Source organism: Microcebus murinus, chromosome 23 (genome assembly GCF_040939455.1).
Source record: "Microcebus murinus isolate Inina chromosome 23, M.murinus_Inina_mat1.0, whole genome shotgun sequence".
Taxonomy (NCBI): Eukaryota; Metazoa; Chordata; class Mammalia; order Primates; family Cheirogaleidae; genus Microcebus; species Microcebus murinus.
Window position 1 is genome coordinate 34,315,814 of NC_134126.1, and position 16,347 is coordinate 34,332,160.

Below are 16,347 nucleotides of genomic sequence, written 5' to 3' on the forward strand. Positions count from 1 at the left end.
TGTGTGGTCTGGAAAATTTCAAGCTGAGAATTTAGCATGAAGTGGTCCTGAACTGCTAACAACTCCAGGCATCTACCATCAGTAAATGAGTATCCCATCCAGAGAGCTCCTCTTTATTTCAGACCTTACTCAATTTCCATATACAAAGCTCCAAGGGTCAGATAACATAAAAAGAAATCAGCACACATACAAGAAAACAAAGGTCCTATTAGTAAGAACCAGCAGGAAAAGAAATTCAGATAGCAGAATCAGATCCACAAATGCTTCAGATGTTGGAATTTCCAGAAATAGAACTTAAAGTATGTACATTAAATATATTTTAAGAAATTATGGAGAGGCTTAAAATATGGGTTAAGATGAAGCAGATTTAGTCCGGGAGTGGTGGCTCATGCTGTAATCCTAGCACTTTGGGAGGCCGAGGCTGGTGGATCACTCAAGGTCAGGAGTTCAAAACCAGTCTGAGCAAGAGCGAGACCCGTCTCTATTATAAATAGAAAGAAATTAATTGGCCAACTAAACATATATATATATGAGAAAAATTAGCCGGGCATGGTGGTGCATGCCTGTAGTCCCAGCTACTCGGGAGGCTGAGGCAGGAAGATCACTTGAGCCCAGGAGTCTGAGGTTGCTGTGAGTAAGCTGATGCCACGGCATTCTAGCCTGGGCAACAAAAGTGAGACTCTGTCTCAAAAAAAAAAAAAAAAAAAAGATAAAGCAGATTTAAAAAAATAACCAAAAATAACTTTAGAAATAATATAAATTAAAAATTAAGCGGATGACTTTAACAGATGCGACAAAGCTGAAGAATTAGTGAACATGATATTTTTTTTTTTTTGAAATTAACCAGAATCCAGCCCAGAGAGATAAAGGGAGAAGTATATGAAAGAGATGTTAAGAGACACGGACAGTATTACAGAATAACGGGTATATAATCAGCATCCCAGAAGGGAAAAAAGAAAAAAATGGATTTCAGAATTTTCCAGAACTGATGAAAGTGACTAGCCCAGAGTCCAAGTGAACCAAAGAAACCAAGAAAGATGAATTTAAAAACATCTACATCTAGATATTCATGGTGAAACTTTAGAAAACTACAGACAAAAAGAAAAATCTTCACTGAAGCCGGAGAGAAAAGGTATCGTCGGGTGGCAGCTGTCTGTTCTGAGTTCTTGGTGTGCTCTTGGCCGAAGAATGGCCAGACACCCCAAAAGCAAGGCAGGCACGAAGCGAAGTTTCCTGGGGACGGGCGAGATAGGCTCACAGAGCGAGAGTAAGACACATTCACCGAAGACGGCAAACAGACCCCCGATCCTAGCAAAGGGCTCTGGTTGTGGTCTGGGGTCCTGTTTTACAGTGTCCGGAGCGGGCCCTCTTCCTGGCCCAGACCCCACCGCTGAACCACTCTGATGGACAGCTAACAACACGATGGTGAGCCTCGGGTTACTCTAGGTCGCTTTCCAAACCCTGTTGAGCCCGGGCTGCCTGGCCTGGGCCCTGGGGATTTCCCCGAATTCCTTTGCAGATTAGCAGGTGCTCAGGGCGGGGTCAAGGTAGGGCAGCAGGCAGACCGGGCACCCCGGGCACCGCCCTTGTACTTCTTCCCCAGGTAGGGCAACTGCTAGAGGCAGCGCCGGGGCGCGGCACCCACTTTTGTTTCTAGGATAGTTGGACGTCCCTTGCTATATCTACCTAGCAATATTGCCCATCAAGATTCCTTTCTAAGTTCAAATTGTAATTGGGAACCTAGAAGACAGTGTAGTATATATATATATATATATATATATATATATATATATATATATGTGTGTGTGTGTGTGTGTGTGTGTGTGTGTATATATATATATATATTTTTTTTTTTTTTTTGAGACAGAGTCTCACTTTGTTGCCTGGGCTAGAGTGCCATGGTGTCAGCCTAGCTCACAGCAACCTCAAACTCCTGGGCCCAAGCGATCCTCCTGCCTCAGCCTCCTGAGTAGCTGAGAGTACAGGCATGTGCCACCATGCCTGGCTAATTTTTTCTATATATATTAGTTGGCCAATTAATTTCTTTCTATTTATAGTAGAGGCAGGGTCTCGCTCTTGCTCAGGCTGGTTTCAAACTCCTGACCTCAAGCAATCTGCCCGCCTTGGCCTCCCAGAGTGCTAGGATTACCAGTGTGAACCACCGTACCTGGCCGACAGTGTAATATTGATAATATGCAGAAGGAAATAATTGTAAACTCAGAATTCTTTATCTGTGAAAATATTTTTTGCAGAATGAAAGAGAAATAAATACATTCCCACTGAAACAAAAAAGTGACAGAATATGCCAGTGCTTACAGCGTATATTTTAGGCAGAAGGGAAGAGATTGTAGATGGAAGTTCTAAGATGAAAATAAGAAAGAAGAGCAAAATAAGCGGTAAATTCTGGGTAAATCTAAACAAACATTGACTGTATAAAACAACTTTCCTAATGTGTCATGTATTGTAGTTTTTTCTTTTGAGACAGAGTCTCACTCTGTTGCCTGGACTAGAGTGCTGTGGCGTCAGCCTAGCTCACAGCAACCTCAGACTCCTGGGCTCAAGGGATCCTCCTGCCTCAGCCTCCCGAGTAGCTGGGACTATAGGAATGTGCCACCATGCCTGGCTAATTTTTTCTATACATTTTTAGTTGGCCAATTAATTTCTTTCTATTTTTAGTAGAGACATGGTCTCACTCTTGCTCAGGCTGGTTTTGAACTCCTGACCTTAAGCTATCCGCCCACCTTGGCCTCCCAACCACCATTCTATTTTAATTTACCTCTCCCATCAATTGAATTATTTCAAGCAGATGCAAATTCAATAACAGAAAATGTCAACAACACAATCATCATACTTGATCAAGCACATATATTTAGAACACTGTACCCAAAAGCTGCAGAATGTATACCCTTTACAAACCCATGCAAAACATTTAAAATAAGTCTCAAAGCATTTAGAAAGATTAATAGCTTATAGACCATGTTCTTTGACTATTACCATCCTGAAAAATGTTAATATTAATTGTTGAGTAGGAAATATCATTGCTGAAATATGATCTTAATATAATCTTGGGAATATGTAAGACTAATTTGAAGGTTTGCCCTTCATACACCTCCCTCTGTCAGTCATTTGGGAAGTTCTATATGAAATGGGTGTTACTAAAATTATACCACTGGTTTCACTAAACATATTATCAAGATAAATATATACTAAATCCTTTTTCCAGTACTTTTAAAAAATCATGCATGTAAATCATGTCCATCTGTGTGTCTATCCCTTTTGCCTCAGTAATATCAGAATAGATAAATCTCTTTATTACCGTCAGCCTAAAGGCTGGTTTAAAAACAATTGCTCTGGGCTGAGGTATGCAGGCGTAGTATCTTCCCTCCAGACACTTAATGTAAATTGAATAAATGATGATTTTATATTATGCAGGGGTATGACTGTCACTTAAAAAAAATCCCAACAATTGATGGGGAAAACCATTGTGTTAGTGTTTCCTCACTCCCAATTAAAAACATCTATGTAGGCACCCCACGTATGGTTTTTTTCCTTTGGAGAAGAATTAATTATAATGAAAGAAGAAGTTTGAGAAATTCAGTAACACTTGGAGCAGAAGTGGTTTTTAGTTTATACAATATTTTTCAAGGTTTTGGAGTATGGTAGAAGAACCTTAGGTAGAAAAAGCTTTATTTGGGGAAAAATAAAATCCCTTATCTGGTATAGTTTGCCTAATTGTGAAACTGAAATTCACAGAATAATTTATCAAAAGACAACACACAGTTGCAGCACTTTTTTACTCGATCATATGGCTCATGTGGTATATACAATTAATCATTGCCATTTTATGAATGTAGGAACCGAGAAACTAAAGTTAAGTGTCTCACCCCAAGTCGAGCTATGACAACTCATTATGCTAAAATATAATTTTTTTTGTTGTTGTTGTTTCCCAGTTATGCTCTGTCCTCAGTTTTGATCCATGGCTCTACAATCTATGTCATTTTGTTGACCGAGTCACACCCAATTTTGGTAAGAAACTTTAAGATTGTCGAAATTGGGTTTAACTTCAGGTTCCCTGATTCTAAACTCTTTAATTCCTGAAACTCCTTGTCTGACTCTTACGCCTCATGACTCACACGACATTCAGACCGCATTTCCTCTCATCCTCTTACCTTCTGCATGAATAAATTCTGAAGCCACCCACCCCCATGTGGATGACAACCACTGTGGCGGCCATGCGACAAGGGTGGCAATTCAGCTGGGCAATTTAGGCCTTCCCCGGAAGAGGCCTGCGTTCACAGCTCTGCTGTGCACAACCCTTTCAGCGTCCGTCATGGGACTTTTTCTATAGCACACCTCTTCTCGGTGGATCCTAACTGCGAGGCGGCAGAGCAGGAGGGCGAGAGGCAACGTGCAGTAGTAGAAGTAAACAGCCTCAGATACATCTGGTTCGATTCCCAGCTTTGCCATTACCCACTGGCTCATTTGCAAAGTGCTGATGCAAGGACCCCCCGCAGAGCGCGCTGGGCGAGGCAATGCACTTAGGCGCCTCAGTGCTCTGCAAACCGGCCCTCCCACGCGCACTCCGGGGGCGCCCTCCCCGAACTCCCCCGGCCTGTCAGTCTGCGAGGCCTGTCCCCACTCGAGTGTGTCCCAGAGTTGGTGTCTGGCTGTGCTGCAGTCCGCGGTACGGCAATGCCTGCCTCCCACGTGTGCAGGCAGGTGCAGCACTGTCATTGGGCCACTCGACAGGGCTGCGTTGCAGGTGCACACGTCTGAACATTCCAGAACCAGGGCGGGGTGTGTGTGTGTGTGTGGGGGGTGTAGGTCTGGAACTCAGAGAGCCTTAACCAGGCCTCAGCTGGAGGGAGTTAGGTGGAGCCAGGAGCATCCACTTGAGCCCTGAATTTGCAGTCTGCAATGAAAAGAGCCCCCTTCCGTGTGCGCGTGACGTGCAAAACCCTGCAAGCCGAGGTCCTGTTTGTTCCAGGTGCGTCGCCGCGTGTGTGTGTGTGTGTGTGTGTGGCGGGCGGGAGGTTGCAGCCTCCAGGCCCTGCAGCTTGGACTGTTCTGGAAAGGGAGCCGGCCGGTTGGCCCCGGGCTGAGGACTCGGGGCGCCCTGACTCTCGGCTCGGCCGCAGCGCCGCGCGTGGCCGTCAGGGCCGCCGGCACCTGCGCCCCTCGGCCGCCCGGGCCCGGCCCCGCCTCCCCGCCACCCCGCCGGCCCAGGTGGAGCGGCCGGCGCGTCCCCGCGCCCCTGCCCGGCCGCCACCGACTTCCTGGTCTGCAGGAGGCGCCGGAGCTGAGCGGCCGGCTGCGGCGGCGGAGCGGGGGCGGCGGCCGGCGGGGCGCGGGGGCGGCGGCCGCGCCGCTGCTGTCACAGAGGCCGGGGGCGGGGTGGGGTGGCGGCGGGGAAGCGCCGGGCGCGGCCGACATGGAGCCGCCGCCGCCGCCGCGGCTGTGAGGAGCCGGCTTCCCGGCGGGCTGGCTGGCTGGCGGCGGCCGCGCTCCGACATGCAACCATGGACCGCAGGACCAAGTGAGTGCGGCCGGCCGGCGGGCGGGCTCTCCCCGGGCGACGTCCCCGGCTCCTCCGCGCCCCTCAGCGCCGGCCCGGCTACGGAGGACGCCGGCGTGGGCGGGCGGCCCGACCCCGAGCTCCGGCCGGCGGGGCGCGCTAGGCCGCAGAGCCTCCCCGGCCTCGCGTCCCGGCCCGGCGCGGCCCCCTGAGGGGAGAGCGCGGGGTCTGCGGCCGCGCAGGGCCCCGAGCGCGTCCGACGGGGCTTCCTGGTCGCTGCCGTGAGTGGCGTCCGGGGGAGGCGGAGTGTGGGGGGGGGGAAGCGGTTGTTATTTGAATCTTAGCGTCCAGATGGCCGTTTCTCCCGTCGTCGTGTTTACCGGTTTCGTCTCGGGTGTTTCCCCTGCCGGGTCTTCCCGTGGACCGGGCCCTGGCGCTTGCAGAACGCCGCCCGGCCGGTGGTGTTTGTGTGTGTGTGTGTGTGTGCGCGCGCGCGCGCTCAGGTAGTCGCCAGGGGCTGTTTTACTTCAGGAGATGAGGTAAAAAGCAGTTTGTTTTTTTTTTTAAATTTATCTCAGGAAATTATGAGAGGAGAAACATTTTGGTTGCGTTTAGTGTCTCCGCCTCTCCCTAGCGAGGGTTAGAGGCGCGCCCTCCCGCTCCGCGACGCTCCCTCAGAGGCGGGTCTAGACCCCCAAACCCCGCGATCCCGAAAAGCGGGTTTAATGACCATGGTGGTTTTATTTCCAGGTGTCTTAGAGGCGTCAGTTTTGTGGTTTTTTTTTTTTTTTCTTTCTCCCGAGACTTTCTTTGGGAAGAATTCCTGCCCTCGCCCCTCCTTCGCTCCCCGCGCCGCCGGAGTTGCTTGTGGCGCCGGGCAGGGCCTCTGGGTTCCGCGGGAGCTCGCCCGGCCGTGCGTGCACTTGCGCACCTCAGGCACTGCGGGCTGTTAGGAGACCTGTGTGTGACTTGGAATTATCTTCCTCGTTGTTTGGCATCGCGGCGGGAAGGGGGAGTAGGAAAGTGTGGATACTTTTTGGCACGAATTGGAGGGAGAGAAAGGCTGGAGAAGGAATCAGTCGAGAGATTTTCCCCACTGAAGCCAGTTAAATAGTGGGAGGGCTGAGGACGTGTGCATTTGTGAATTGATTTACATGGCTTGTCACTCTCTGTGTTTCTAGACTCATGTCTTGTAATAAAATTTTTTTTTTTTTTTTTTTTTTTTTTGAGACAGAGTCTCGCTTTGTTGCCCAGGCTAGAGTGAGTGCCTTGGCGTCAGCCTAGCTCACAGCAACCTCAAACTCCTGGGCTCGAGTGATCCTTCTGCCTCAGCCTCCCGAGTAGCTGGGACTACAGGCATGCGCCACCATGCCCGGCTAATTTTTTATATATATATTAGTTGGCCAATTAATTTCTATTTTTATAGTAGAGACGGGGGTCTCGCTCTTGCTCAGGCTGGTTTCGAACTCCTGACCTCGAGCAATCCGCCCGCCTCAGCCTCCTAGAGTGCTAGGGTTACAGGCGTGAGCCACCGCGCCCGGCTTTTTTTTTTTTTTTTAAATCAGTGTTTATTTAGAAGTCAGAGCTGGCTTTAGTCTCCCGAAGGAAGTCCGTGCACACGTAACTGTGTGTGTCTACTCAGGTCTCGTTAGCAGGGATAACTGAGAGGTGTTAACACTTTGGACTTGTGGTATCAGACTGTGCTCGTTTTTTGTACCCTCTGATGGAGAGAGAGAGAAAGCAGAACTCTGTTTTGAAGAAAACAGTTGTCATCATAGATTTCAATTTACGATTCGAAATTTAACCAGTAAAATAGGCTAAACGTGTGGCGAGTTAGTAAAGAAAAGTCAGTGAGTTCTGGATGCTGCAAAGCAACCTTACAGTTTGAAGTGGGAGAATTGAAGACGGGGGCTGGTGTCCAGTTTCCCCAATGTTAATTGGTATAAAAGAAGTCTTTTGTTTTGTTAGCTTTGGAGTCTCTGAATAGTTTGCTACTTTAAACATGCTTTAGTACCGTAAATACATGTCAAAGAAAGTGTATGCAAAGTGTCCCATTCGTGGAGCATTATAAATGTCTCATGGTGCTCTATTAATAGCACCTGGCAGGTGGAACCAGATATTCATCATTTACACTCAGATTGCGAGTCCTTGGAAGAAAGACTGAGAGCTTGTGTTAAGCTCTGTTGGCAGGCTATAAAAACACTCAGGGACACGCTGGCCTTCCAATTTTGATGCAATAAGATAAAAGCAATGATTTGCATTTATACAGCACTTCATTTGTAATGTAATTGCACATATGTTATTTAACTTGTAATACAATTATTCTGTGAAGTGGACAAGGCACTGTATTTTTTTTCCTAAGGTAAGAAAACAGTCTCAGAGGTTAAATGCTTTTCCCCGAGTCTCAGATCTCATCTGCTAAATATCAGTAATATTAAATTTCTAATCTGAGAAAGCATTTTCATTGTTACTTCTGCTATACCGTAGTCATATAGTTACATTTAATATGTTGAGACAAGAACAAGATTAGTCTTAGAATTAAGAAAATACAAGCTTTATGGAGATGCTTACTTGTTATAGGAAATAAGTATAACAAAGTTTTTTTTTGTTTTTTTTTTAGGGCCAATCCAGAAAGAACCTTTGACTTGGTATTGAAAGTGAAATGTCATGCCTCTGAAAATGAAGGTATGTGTGTTCTGTTAATTCTTAAAATAACTGAAGGAGTCTGTCAAAGTAAGTGTTAATATTCTGGACAGCTGGAACATGATAATATCAGGAAAATAATAGTACTCCATGTGTATTCTGCACTGGGTCTCAAGTTTCTGGTAATAAACTAGATGCTAGGTCTTTGCCTGGGGTTATAGAAATCATTAATGTTATCTGTGCAGCTTGAATTTCAGGTGTGTGTTAAGCCCATATAACTTACAACTCAACTGTACCATGATTCATTGATTTACTGTTAGTTTTGGGAAAGGGTATGCATTTTCATTTTCTTTCATTTGTGTTTGAAAATTTAGCATCTTTTTAAAAACATGAAGGCAAATTCTCTGCCAGTATCCATGGAGGCTGCACCAGTTCCCTTCTGATGTTTCTGGAATGCAGAATGTGGACTGAGTAGCCCCTTGGGTTGGGTTTGCTTCAGTAGCACAGCACTTTCAGAGAGAGATAAACAATAGCGTGACATTACTTGGAAAGGTTTCAGCTGTCAGTTCTATGTGATTTCCTGAAAAGATGAGAGTATAGTACTTTAATATGGTGATTTTTATAGTTTCCCCCCACTTTTGCTACATTGTATATGTGCATGTGTGTGTAAGGGGGCCTGGGTAGCAGATAAGAGTAAGGAATGTTTCCTTGCTTGTTCTTTTAATATTTATTTGCATGCTGTATCTTCATAGGTGGCTCCAGCATAGGACCGTACTCGCAGTGTACTTAGATCCTGGATAGCATGACGATTAAGTGTGGGGTTTTGTGGAGGCTAGTCAGCTATCCTAAAAGCCTCGGTGGAAAGTTTGCTGACACTCTTAGCTCCAGAAACAAGCCAGCAATTACCTTCTCTTAAGCAATTTAGAGATGTACACCTTAAAATAGAGGAGCCCCACCCAGCTGTGGTGAAATGGGCATGGCTAATTTTAGGTAGGAAGTCACACATGGTTCTGGCTCCACCAGCTCTGCCCACTGCACTTCTGCCCTGTTTGAACTACTGCTGTCATCAGGTACGGCCACCGACAAAGAGTGATCCTGAGTTGTAGGGAGCATTTTCTGATTAAAGAGGTTATTCTGTGTTGTCCTACATGGAATAAAGTTTGTCCATTTGCATTCTTTCCAGGCCCAACCTAGTCCTCTTTGCAGAATGGGTACTAAAAAAATGGATATATTATTTTTTCAGCTCCAGTTTAAATCTATTCTATAGTGTGTTTGTTATGAATTAATCTTGAAAATAACAACCATAATGTTACCTAAGGTGTATGGAATAATGCTTACCTAATGCTGTTTGCAAAATAGGCGAAATTCATTTGGAAAACATGGATTTTCCATAATTTTAAATTCATGCTAAAGTGATCTTGAAAGATCAGTCTGCCTTATGTAACGTTCAGTCTATGCATGAGTAAGAAAGGAGATGCTAACCTTTTCATAAAGACTTCTGAGTGGTTTACTCCCACCTTCCTCCCTTCACTCTTTCCTGCTTTTCATGAACTGGTCATTTCAGTTTGTATCTTCTACTTCTGCCCTGCTTTTATTACTTTCCTGTCTTTTTGCTGTTACTATTTAAATCACTAGTTTTTAGAAACATCTTCATTTGTATTGTAAGTTTATCCAGCTTAGTAAAATTTGAAATACAATAAATGATTAAAGTAAGCAATTTTGGCTTCTCTATAGGTTGCAATTAATGCATTCTATATGGCTAATTGGCACAAAATTCTAAAGATTTTATTAAAAGCTAGACTCAACCATGCAAAAACCAGTAATCTTTCGTCTTTTGAAGAAGAACTTAAATAGTATGAATATAACTAATATTTTAGGGTCTAAAAAGCAATAACTTTTTGTGCCCTAAAAATTAATGCTATCTATAGCTAAGAGGGCTATAAAAGTAAAATTTTATGTTGAATTGAGTGTTTTATGTAATGTTTTCTCTATTTTCTGTTTTATTGCTAAATCCCAAATGGAAAAAGTACAGAAATTATTTAAAAACTTATTGGGATATCCCTATCTGTCATGCTTATTTGTTTTAATAAGAGTCTAATATGTGCATCAACTTGTTTAAAGTAGGATAATTTTTTTTAATTAACATTTAACTGGGCATGGGTGAAGTTCTTATATAATAATAGACTTGGAAAACAAAATGTATGAATTAGAATGTTTTGGGATACAAATATAAAACTGATTTTAATAATGTGGGAACTTGATAGTTCCTATAAGAGGATGTCAAATATCCAGGTTCTTTCTGCATCTCAGCTCCGCCACCCACAGCAGTGGTGTCATTAGAAGGCTTCCATTCCTTGTGCGTGTGAGGTGGCTGTCAGTGGAAGCTGGAACTCTGCTTTCTCATTTATGATTTTGGGGGTGACAGAAACTGGCTTTTCACTGCTCTCTCTTTTAGAGCCAGAAAAGATCTTTCCCCAAATTGCCCAGTAAACCCTCCTTGTGTCCTAGTGGCCAAAGTTGGCACGGCCATCTCTGAAATAATTACTGGCTGGGTAGAAGTAGAGGAGTGGGTGGCAAGGCTGTCATGATTGATTTGTTAAATAATTGGCAAGGAAGAGATGTTGGGAAATCAATTAAATTGCTCTTTGTAAAAGAACACCCAGAAGACTGGTTTATTTTTTGATGACTATTTGATCTCATAGAAAATAAGCTCAGGGTAAAAACTTGGTTTATACTAAGATTCATGATACTCTGTTGTGATATTTGGTATGCTGCTTTTGTTCTTTTTTTTTTAATAGAGAAGTTTACATTTTTTCCATTTATCCTGAATAACTTAGATCCTAAGAGAGACAAGTTATTGTTACTAAGGTTTAGTGGTTTGAAATGGCATTGGTTGTTAAAATATGATACCGCTAGTTTTGGTAAGATTATGATCTTTATCTGATCTATTGCTGTTTGGACTTGTTTCAAAGATAACACATTGGTTTTTTTTGAAAACACATTTTATTACAGAATGCTCTAGAAAATAGCATGCCAGTTTCATAGGGAGGGCCTCACAGGTACAAAAGTTGCTGTCAGAGGGGTTGGTAGTGTTTCCCCTGTGTGTCAGTGGGATTGGTTCTGGCGGTGTCTGGTGGACAGGTTATGGCATCTTTTGATCATGGGGGTTTCCCTGGCAGCACAACCCCACTAACTTCTGCTCCAGCTATCCAAGATTGAAGTGCCGAAATTTAGATCTTAATGCTCTTCCTGGTAGATCTCCAAGCTAATTGCTGCTGTCATTCCAGCCGTCAGGGAAGCGCAGCCAGCAGCCCTGGCCTCTCCTCCATTCTGTGGACAGAACTCGTCGTTACTGTCTGCCTCCACTTTCCCCAAAGTGACTCAAGATTCAGGGAAATGGGAAGTAACCCTCAGTCAAGAAAAGATTAGAGATGCCTCCTTTAAACGTTTCTCTTCTGGGCAGTGGCCTTGGTACTTGAGCTTTCCCTTTGTATTCGCCCATAGCTTATCCTGCTGCTTGGAGGAGGAGCAGCAGCAGAGGCAGCAGCTGCCTGTGGTGCCTGCTCTTTGCCAGGCACGCCTCTGGGTCTTTCTCCTGCACTGACTATTTAAACCCCACAGAAATCTTATGCGATAGGAAATGCTTATCTCCGTTTTGCACGTGCAGACTGAAGCACAGAGAAATGATGGGCTGTGTTCAGGGCGATCGGGCTCCAGAGTGAGTATTTTAAACACTGCTCTCCTGCCTCTCATTGCGTAGTGATCTCACGTAATCTCAGTACAGGCTGGTTTTTTTTTTTTTTTTTTTTTTAATTTCGGCATATTATGAGGGTACAGATTTTAAGGTTTCAATAAATGCCCTTTCCCCCTTCCCCCCACAAGTCTGAGTCTCCAGCATGACCATCCCCTAGATGGTACACATCTCATTATATATGTATATACCCACCCCCCTCCCACCTGCTTAATACCCTATTACTGTAGTACCTATATGTCCACTTAGGTGCTGCTCAGTTAATACCAATTTGCTGGTGAGTATATGTGGTGCTTGTTTTTCCATTCTTGGGATACTTTACTTAATAGTATGGGTTCCAGCTCTAACCAGGAAAATATAAGATGTGCTATATCACCGTTGTTTCTTAGAACTGAATATTACTCCATGGTATACATATACCAGATTTTATTAATCCATTCTTGGATTGATGGACACTTGGGCTGTTTCCACAGCCTTGCAATCATGAATTGTGCTGCTATAAACATTTGAGTGCAGGTGTCTTTTTTGTAGATTGTCATTGGATCTTTTGGGTAGATGCTGAGCAATGGGATTGCTGGATCAAATGGTAGATTCACTTGTATCGCTTTAAGGTATCTCCATATTGCTTTCCACAGAGGTTGAACTAGTTTGCAGTCCCACCAGCAGTGTAGGAGTGTTCCTCTCTCTCCCCATCCATGCCAGCATTTATTGTTTGGAGACTTTTAGATAAAGGCCATTCTCACTGGGGTTAAGTGATATCTCATTGTGGTTTTGATTTGCATTTCCCTGATGATTAGAGATGTTGAGCATTTTTTCATGTGCTTGTTGGCCATTCTTCTGTCTTCTTTAGAAAAGTTTCTGTTCAAGTCCTTTGCCCACTTTTTAATAGGGTTATTTGATTTTTTCTTGCTGATTTTCGTGAGTTCTAAGTATATTCTAGTTATCAGCCCCTTATCAGATGCGTAGGATGCAAAAATTTTCTCCCATTCTGTAGGTTGTCTGTTTACTTTCATGACTATTTCTTTGGCTGTGCAGAAGCTTTTTAGTTTGATCATGTCCCATTTATTTATTTTTGTTGCTGCTGTGATTGCCTTTGGGGACTTCTTCATAAACTCTTTGCCTAGGCTGATGTCTAGGAGAGTATTCCCAACATTTTCCTCTAGAATTCTAATAGTTTCATACCTTAGGTTTAAGTCTGTTATCCAGCGTGAGTTGATTTTTGTGAGAGGTGAAAGGTGTGGGTCTAGTACAGGCTGTTTGTTTTATCATGTGAGGAGGTATTTGTGTATGAACTATATATGTTGCAGCTAAATTTCTTAGATGGGAATACAGTGTATTCTCTAAAATTAATGAACCCAATGTGATTCCACCTAAAACAATTACTGAGATTTTTCTCATAGTTACAGACCCTGACTCAGCGGATCTCCGTCCTCACCACTTCTCTGTTTTAGGATTTACCAGTCTGTATTTAGTGAATCTTTGATTGAACCATTCTGCCTATTTATTAGTAGTTTTAAATACATCTTTAGCAAATCTTGTTTTCTTTATTCCTTTCGCTGTACCTAGAATAATTTCTCTTAGGAACAAGTCCCCATTTGCTACTAACTTTCTACTTTGATCGTCACATCTAACCCAATATCAAATTATCCATCTTTCTTATCTCTGTCTCATGTTAACAGTTTAACTGCCTTTCACTCTTCTTTTAAATCATAACCTTGAGCCAAAGAATTCTTAGTATCCCCCATGCCCTGCACATAAAAGGTATTTCTATGATTACTTTTGCGTTCAATGACTTTTTATCTATAGTGATACTAGAATCCATATTTTACTTCTAGTTGTGTTTTAGCACTTACTGTGTTTTTATAATTATGTCTAATATGGTCATATATAGACATATAAATAAAATATGTCTAAATGTCAGTTTGCCCTGCTTTGAAGTAAGTGGTTCATGGACAAAAATTTATTAATTAGTATCCTTAAGAGAAAGCTTACCATGTTTGTTATGTTTAATGAATATTTACAGAATGAATAAATGAAATTGGACCTAGTTTTAATGCCTAGCCGTGAATAAATGGGTGCTGATTCACAGAGAGCTGCTTGTAGAAGTGGTCTTTTTTTTTTTTTTTTTGAGACAGGGTCTCGCTTTGTTGCCCAGGCTAGAGTGAGTGCCATGGCGTCAGCCTAGCTCACAGCAACAATCAAACTCCTGGGCTCAAGCAATCCTCCTGCCTCAGTCTCCCCAGTAGCTGGGACTACAGGCATGCGCCACCATGCCCGGCTAATTTTTTCTATATATTTTTAGTTGGCCAATTAATTTCTTTCTATTTATAGTAGAGATGGGGTCTCACTCTTGCTCAGGCTAGTTTTGAACTCCTGACCTCAAGCAGTCCGCCTGCCTTGGCCTCCCAGAGTGTTAGGATTACAGGCGTGAGCCACCACGCCGGGCCAGAAGTGGTCTTTTTTTTTTTTTTGAGACAGAGTCTCGCTTTGTTGCCCAGGCTAGAGTGAGTGCCGTGGCGTTAGCCTAGCTCACAGCAACCTCAGACTCCTGGGCTCAAGCAATCCTTCTGCCTCAGCCTCCCAAGTAGCTGGGACTACAGGCATGCGCCACCATGCCCGGCTCATTTTTTCTATACATATTAGTTGGCCAATTAACTTCTTTCTATTTATAGTAGAGACAGGGTCTCGCTCTTGCTCAGGCTGGTTTCAAACTCCTGACCTCGAGCAATCCGCCGGCCTCGGCCTCCCAGAGAGCTAGGATTACAGGCGTGAGCCACCGCGCCCGGCCAGAAGTGGTCTTAAGTGTACAACAGTAGCAGGGGCATTAGAAATACATGTCCATCTGATTGGATAAGGCACTTAAAAAAAAAAAGAAAAGAAATACGTGTCCATATATACCTTGGACTGGGCTGTTTTGGGATATGCAGAAATCAAGCTCTTTTCGTTTAGTATCCACATCTCTTGTCTTTTCCTGTCTTCATGTCACAAGACATACAAGAACAGTTGCTGTATATATATGTTTGGGGGTTACCTTCCTACCCATCTACAATTCACACATCCCCAAACCCAGCACAATCCTAATATTTAGAAAGTAGAACCTTAATAAATCATACAGATAATAAACTAGTTTAGGAGACATTATTACATTATTGTCCAACATGGAAAAAAAATCTGTGAGTAAAGTGTGGTTACCATGATAGTTGTTTTTGCTCTAGCTTTGTGTTCATTAAAGAGCTTTTACTGAGTCCCTCTCAATCCAGTTATAAATAATCTGGACTGAGTATTAACTATATATCTAGGTTGTTAAGAAAATTAAACTATTTTATTCTCTCGTACTTGCTAAACAGAAACAAAATTTAATGCGATTCTTTAGAACCTTATCTTTCTCGGTTGTGCCATTTTTGTTTTACATAGGAAATAATTAAGAATATTTATACTTTTATATCTGGCTTGGGGCATTACATCTTCTTTCACATAGCTGCTTGCAAGTGTAAAAAGCAAATCAGATTTCACCGGTTAGTATTGTTTTGACTATTAACTTCGATAGTATGTTGCAGAGTTTACACTTCAGTGGTTTGATTAATAACTTTCTCATAGGTACTGTAATTTGTGTGCTTGTTCTTTAATTTTTGCAACTTTAATCCAAGGTGACTTCTTGGTGTTTAGTGCTAATAAATCCTGCTGTTAACATGCAAGGCCACAGGGCCTCTACTGCCTTTCTCCTCACGGTGGTACACTCTCAGACTGCTGTTTGGTGACCGCTGTGTCGCCATGGTGCGGCAAGTTTGTTCAGGTTTTTTCTTGGAACGTTGTTTTCTTGACTTCCAAGGTAACATGTGCCTGATACGCTTTCGATAATATTTTCTCATTTGGAGATTTTTATTATGCTCAAATAATATCCTTCTTTCTTTTCCTCCACATTTTTATTTTTTATTTGCAAGTTATAAGGCCAATAATTTAATGTTTATGGTATGCATTTTTAAAGTGTATATAGAATACTAGCAACAGGCATTTTTGGGGTACTTTAAGCAGGTGGCCATGATATTTCAGATAACAGTGAAGATATCACACTTAAATCCTTTGCTTTTCAATCAGTTCCAAAGGAATATTTCTTCCCTGGAAATAAGTTGAAACATCTAACATTTAAAAACTTTTCCCACTTTCAGGCTCTTAAGTTTATGCTTATGGAACATTATGGAAACTAGGGTAGTGTTTTTTTTTGTTGTTTTGTTTAATGCTTTTTACTTGAACTGGAAAGGATTAAAGATAGATTTGAAAGCTCCTGAGATACTGTAGTGTTCCTATATCATTAGGTTGAATGGCTTTTCAATTGATATATTTATTTTGGGCATAGTTAGACTCTTAGTTTATATAAATTAAGGATAAGATGATTTATTTCAGGTAGTAACGTACCTGTAGAAAGGAGTGTCTTGGTGCA

At 43.0% G+C, this 16,347-nt stretch overlaps 1 protein-coding gene across 5 annotated transcripts in view; it reads left to right on the forward strand.

Annotated features, from left to right (window-relative positions):
• The first annotated feature begins 4,818 nt into the window (after positions 1-4,818).
• Positions 4,819-16,347, forward strand: part of DENND1B (DENN domain containing 1B) — a 183,764-nt gene continuing 172,235 nt past the window's right edge. For 3 of the 5 annotated variants that reach the window (XR_012914500.1, XM_012744344.3, XM_012744346.3), the window contains exons 1-2: positions 5,383-5,536; positions 8,136-8,200. Coding sequence is in view for 3 of the 5 variants with exons in the window: in XM_012744344.3 (XP_012599798.1) it covers positions 5,520-5,536; positions 8,136-8,200 (82 nt within the window). In the remaining 2 variants the exon portion in view is untranslated. Of the gene's footprint in view, positions 4,988-5,382; positions 5,537-8,135; positions 8,201-16,347 lie in introns of those variants that run through there. The other 2 variants (XM_075996989.1, XM_012744347.3) reach the window with 2 other exon arrangements.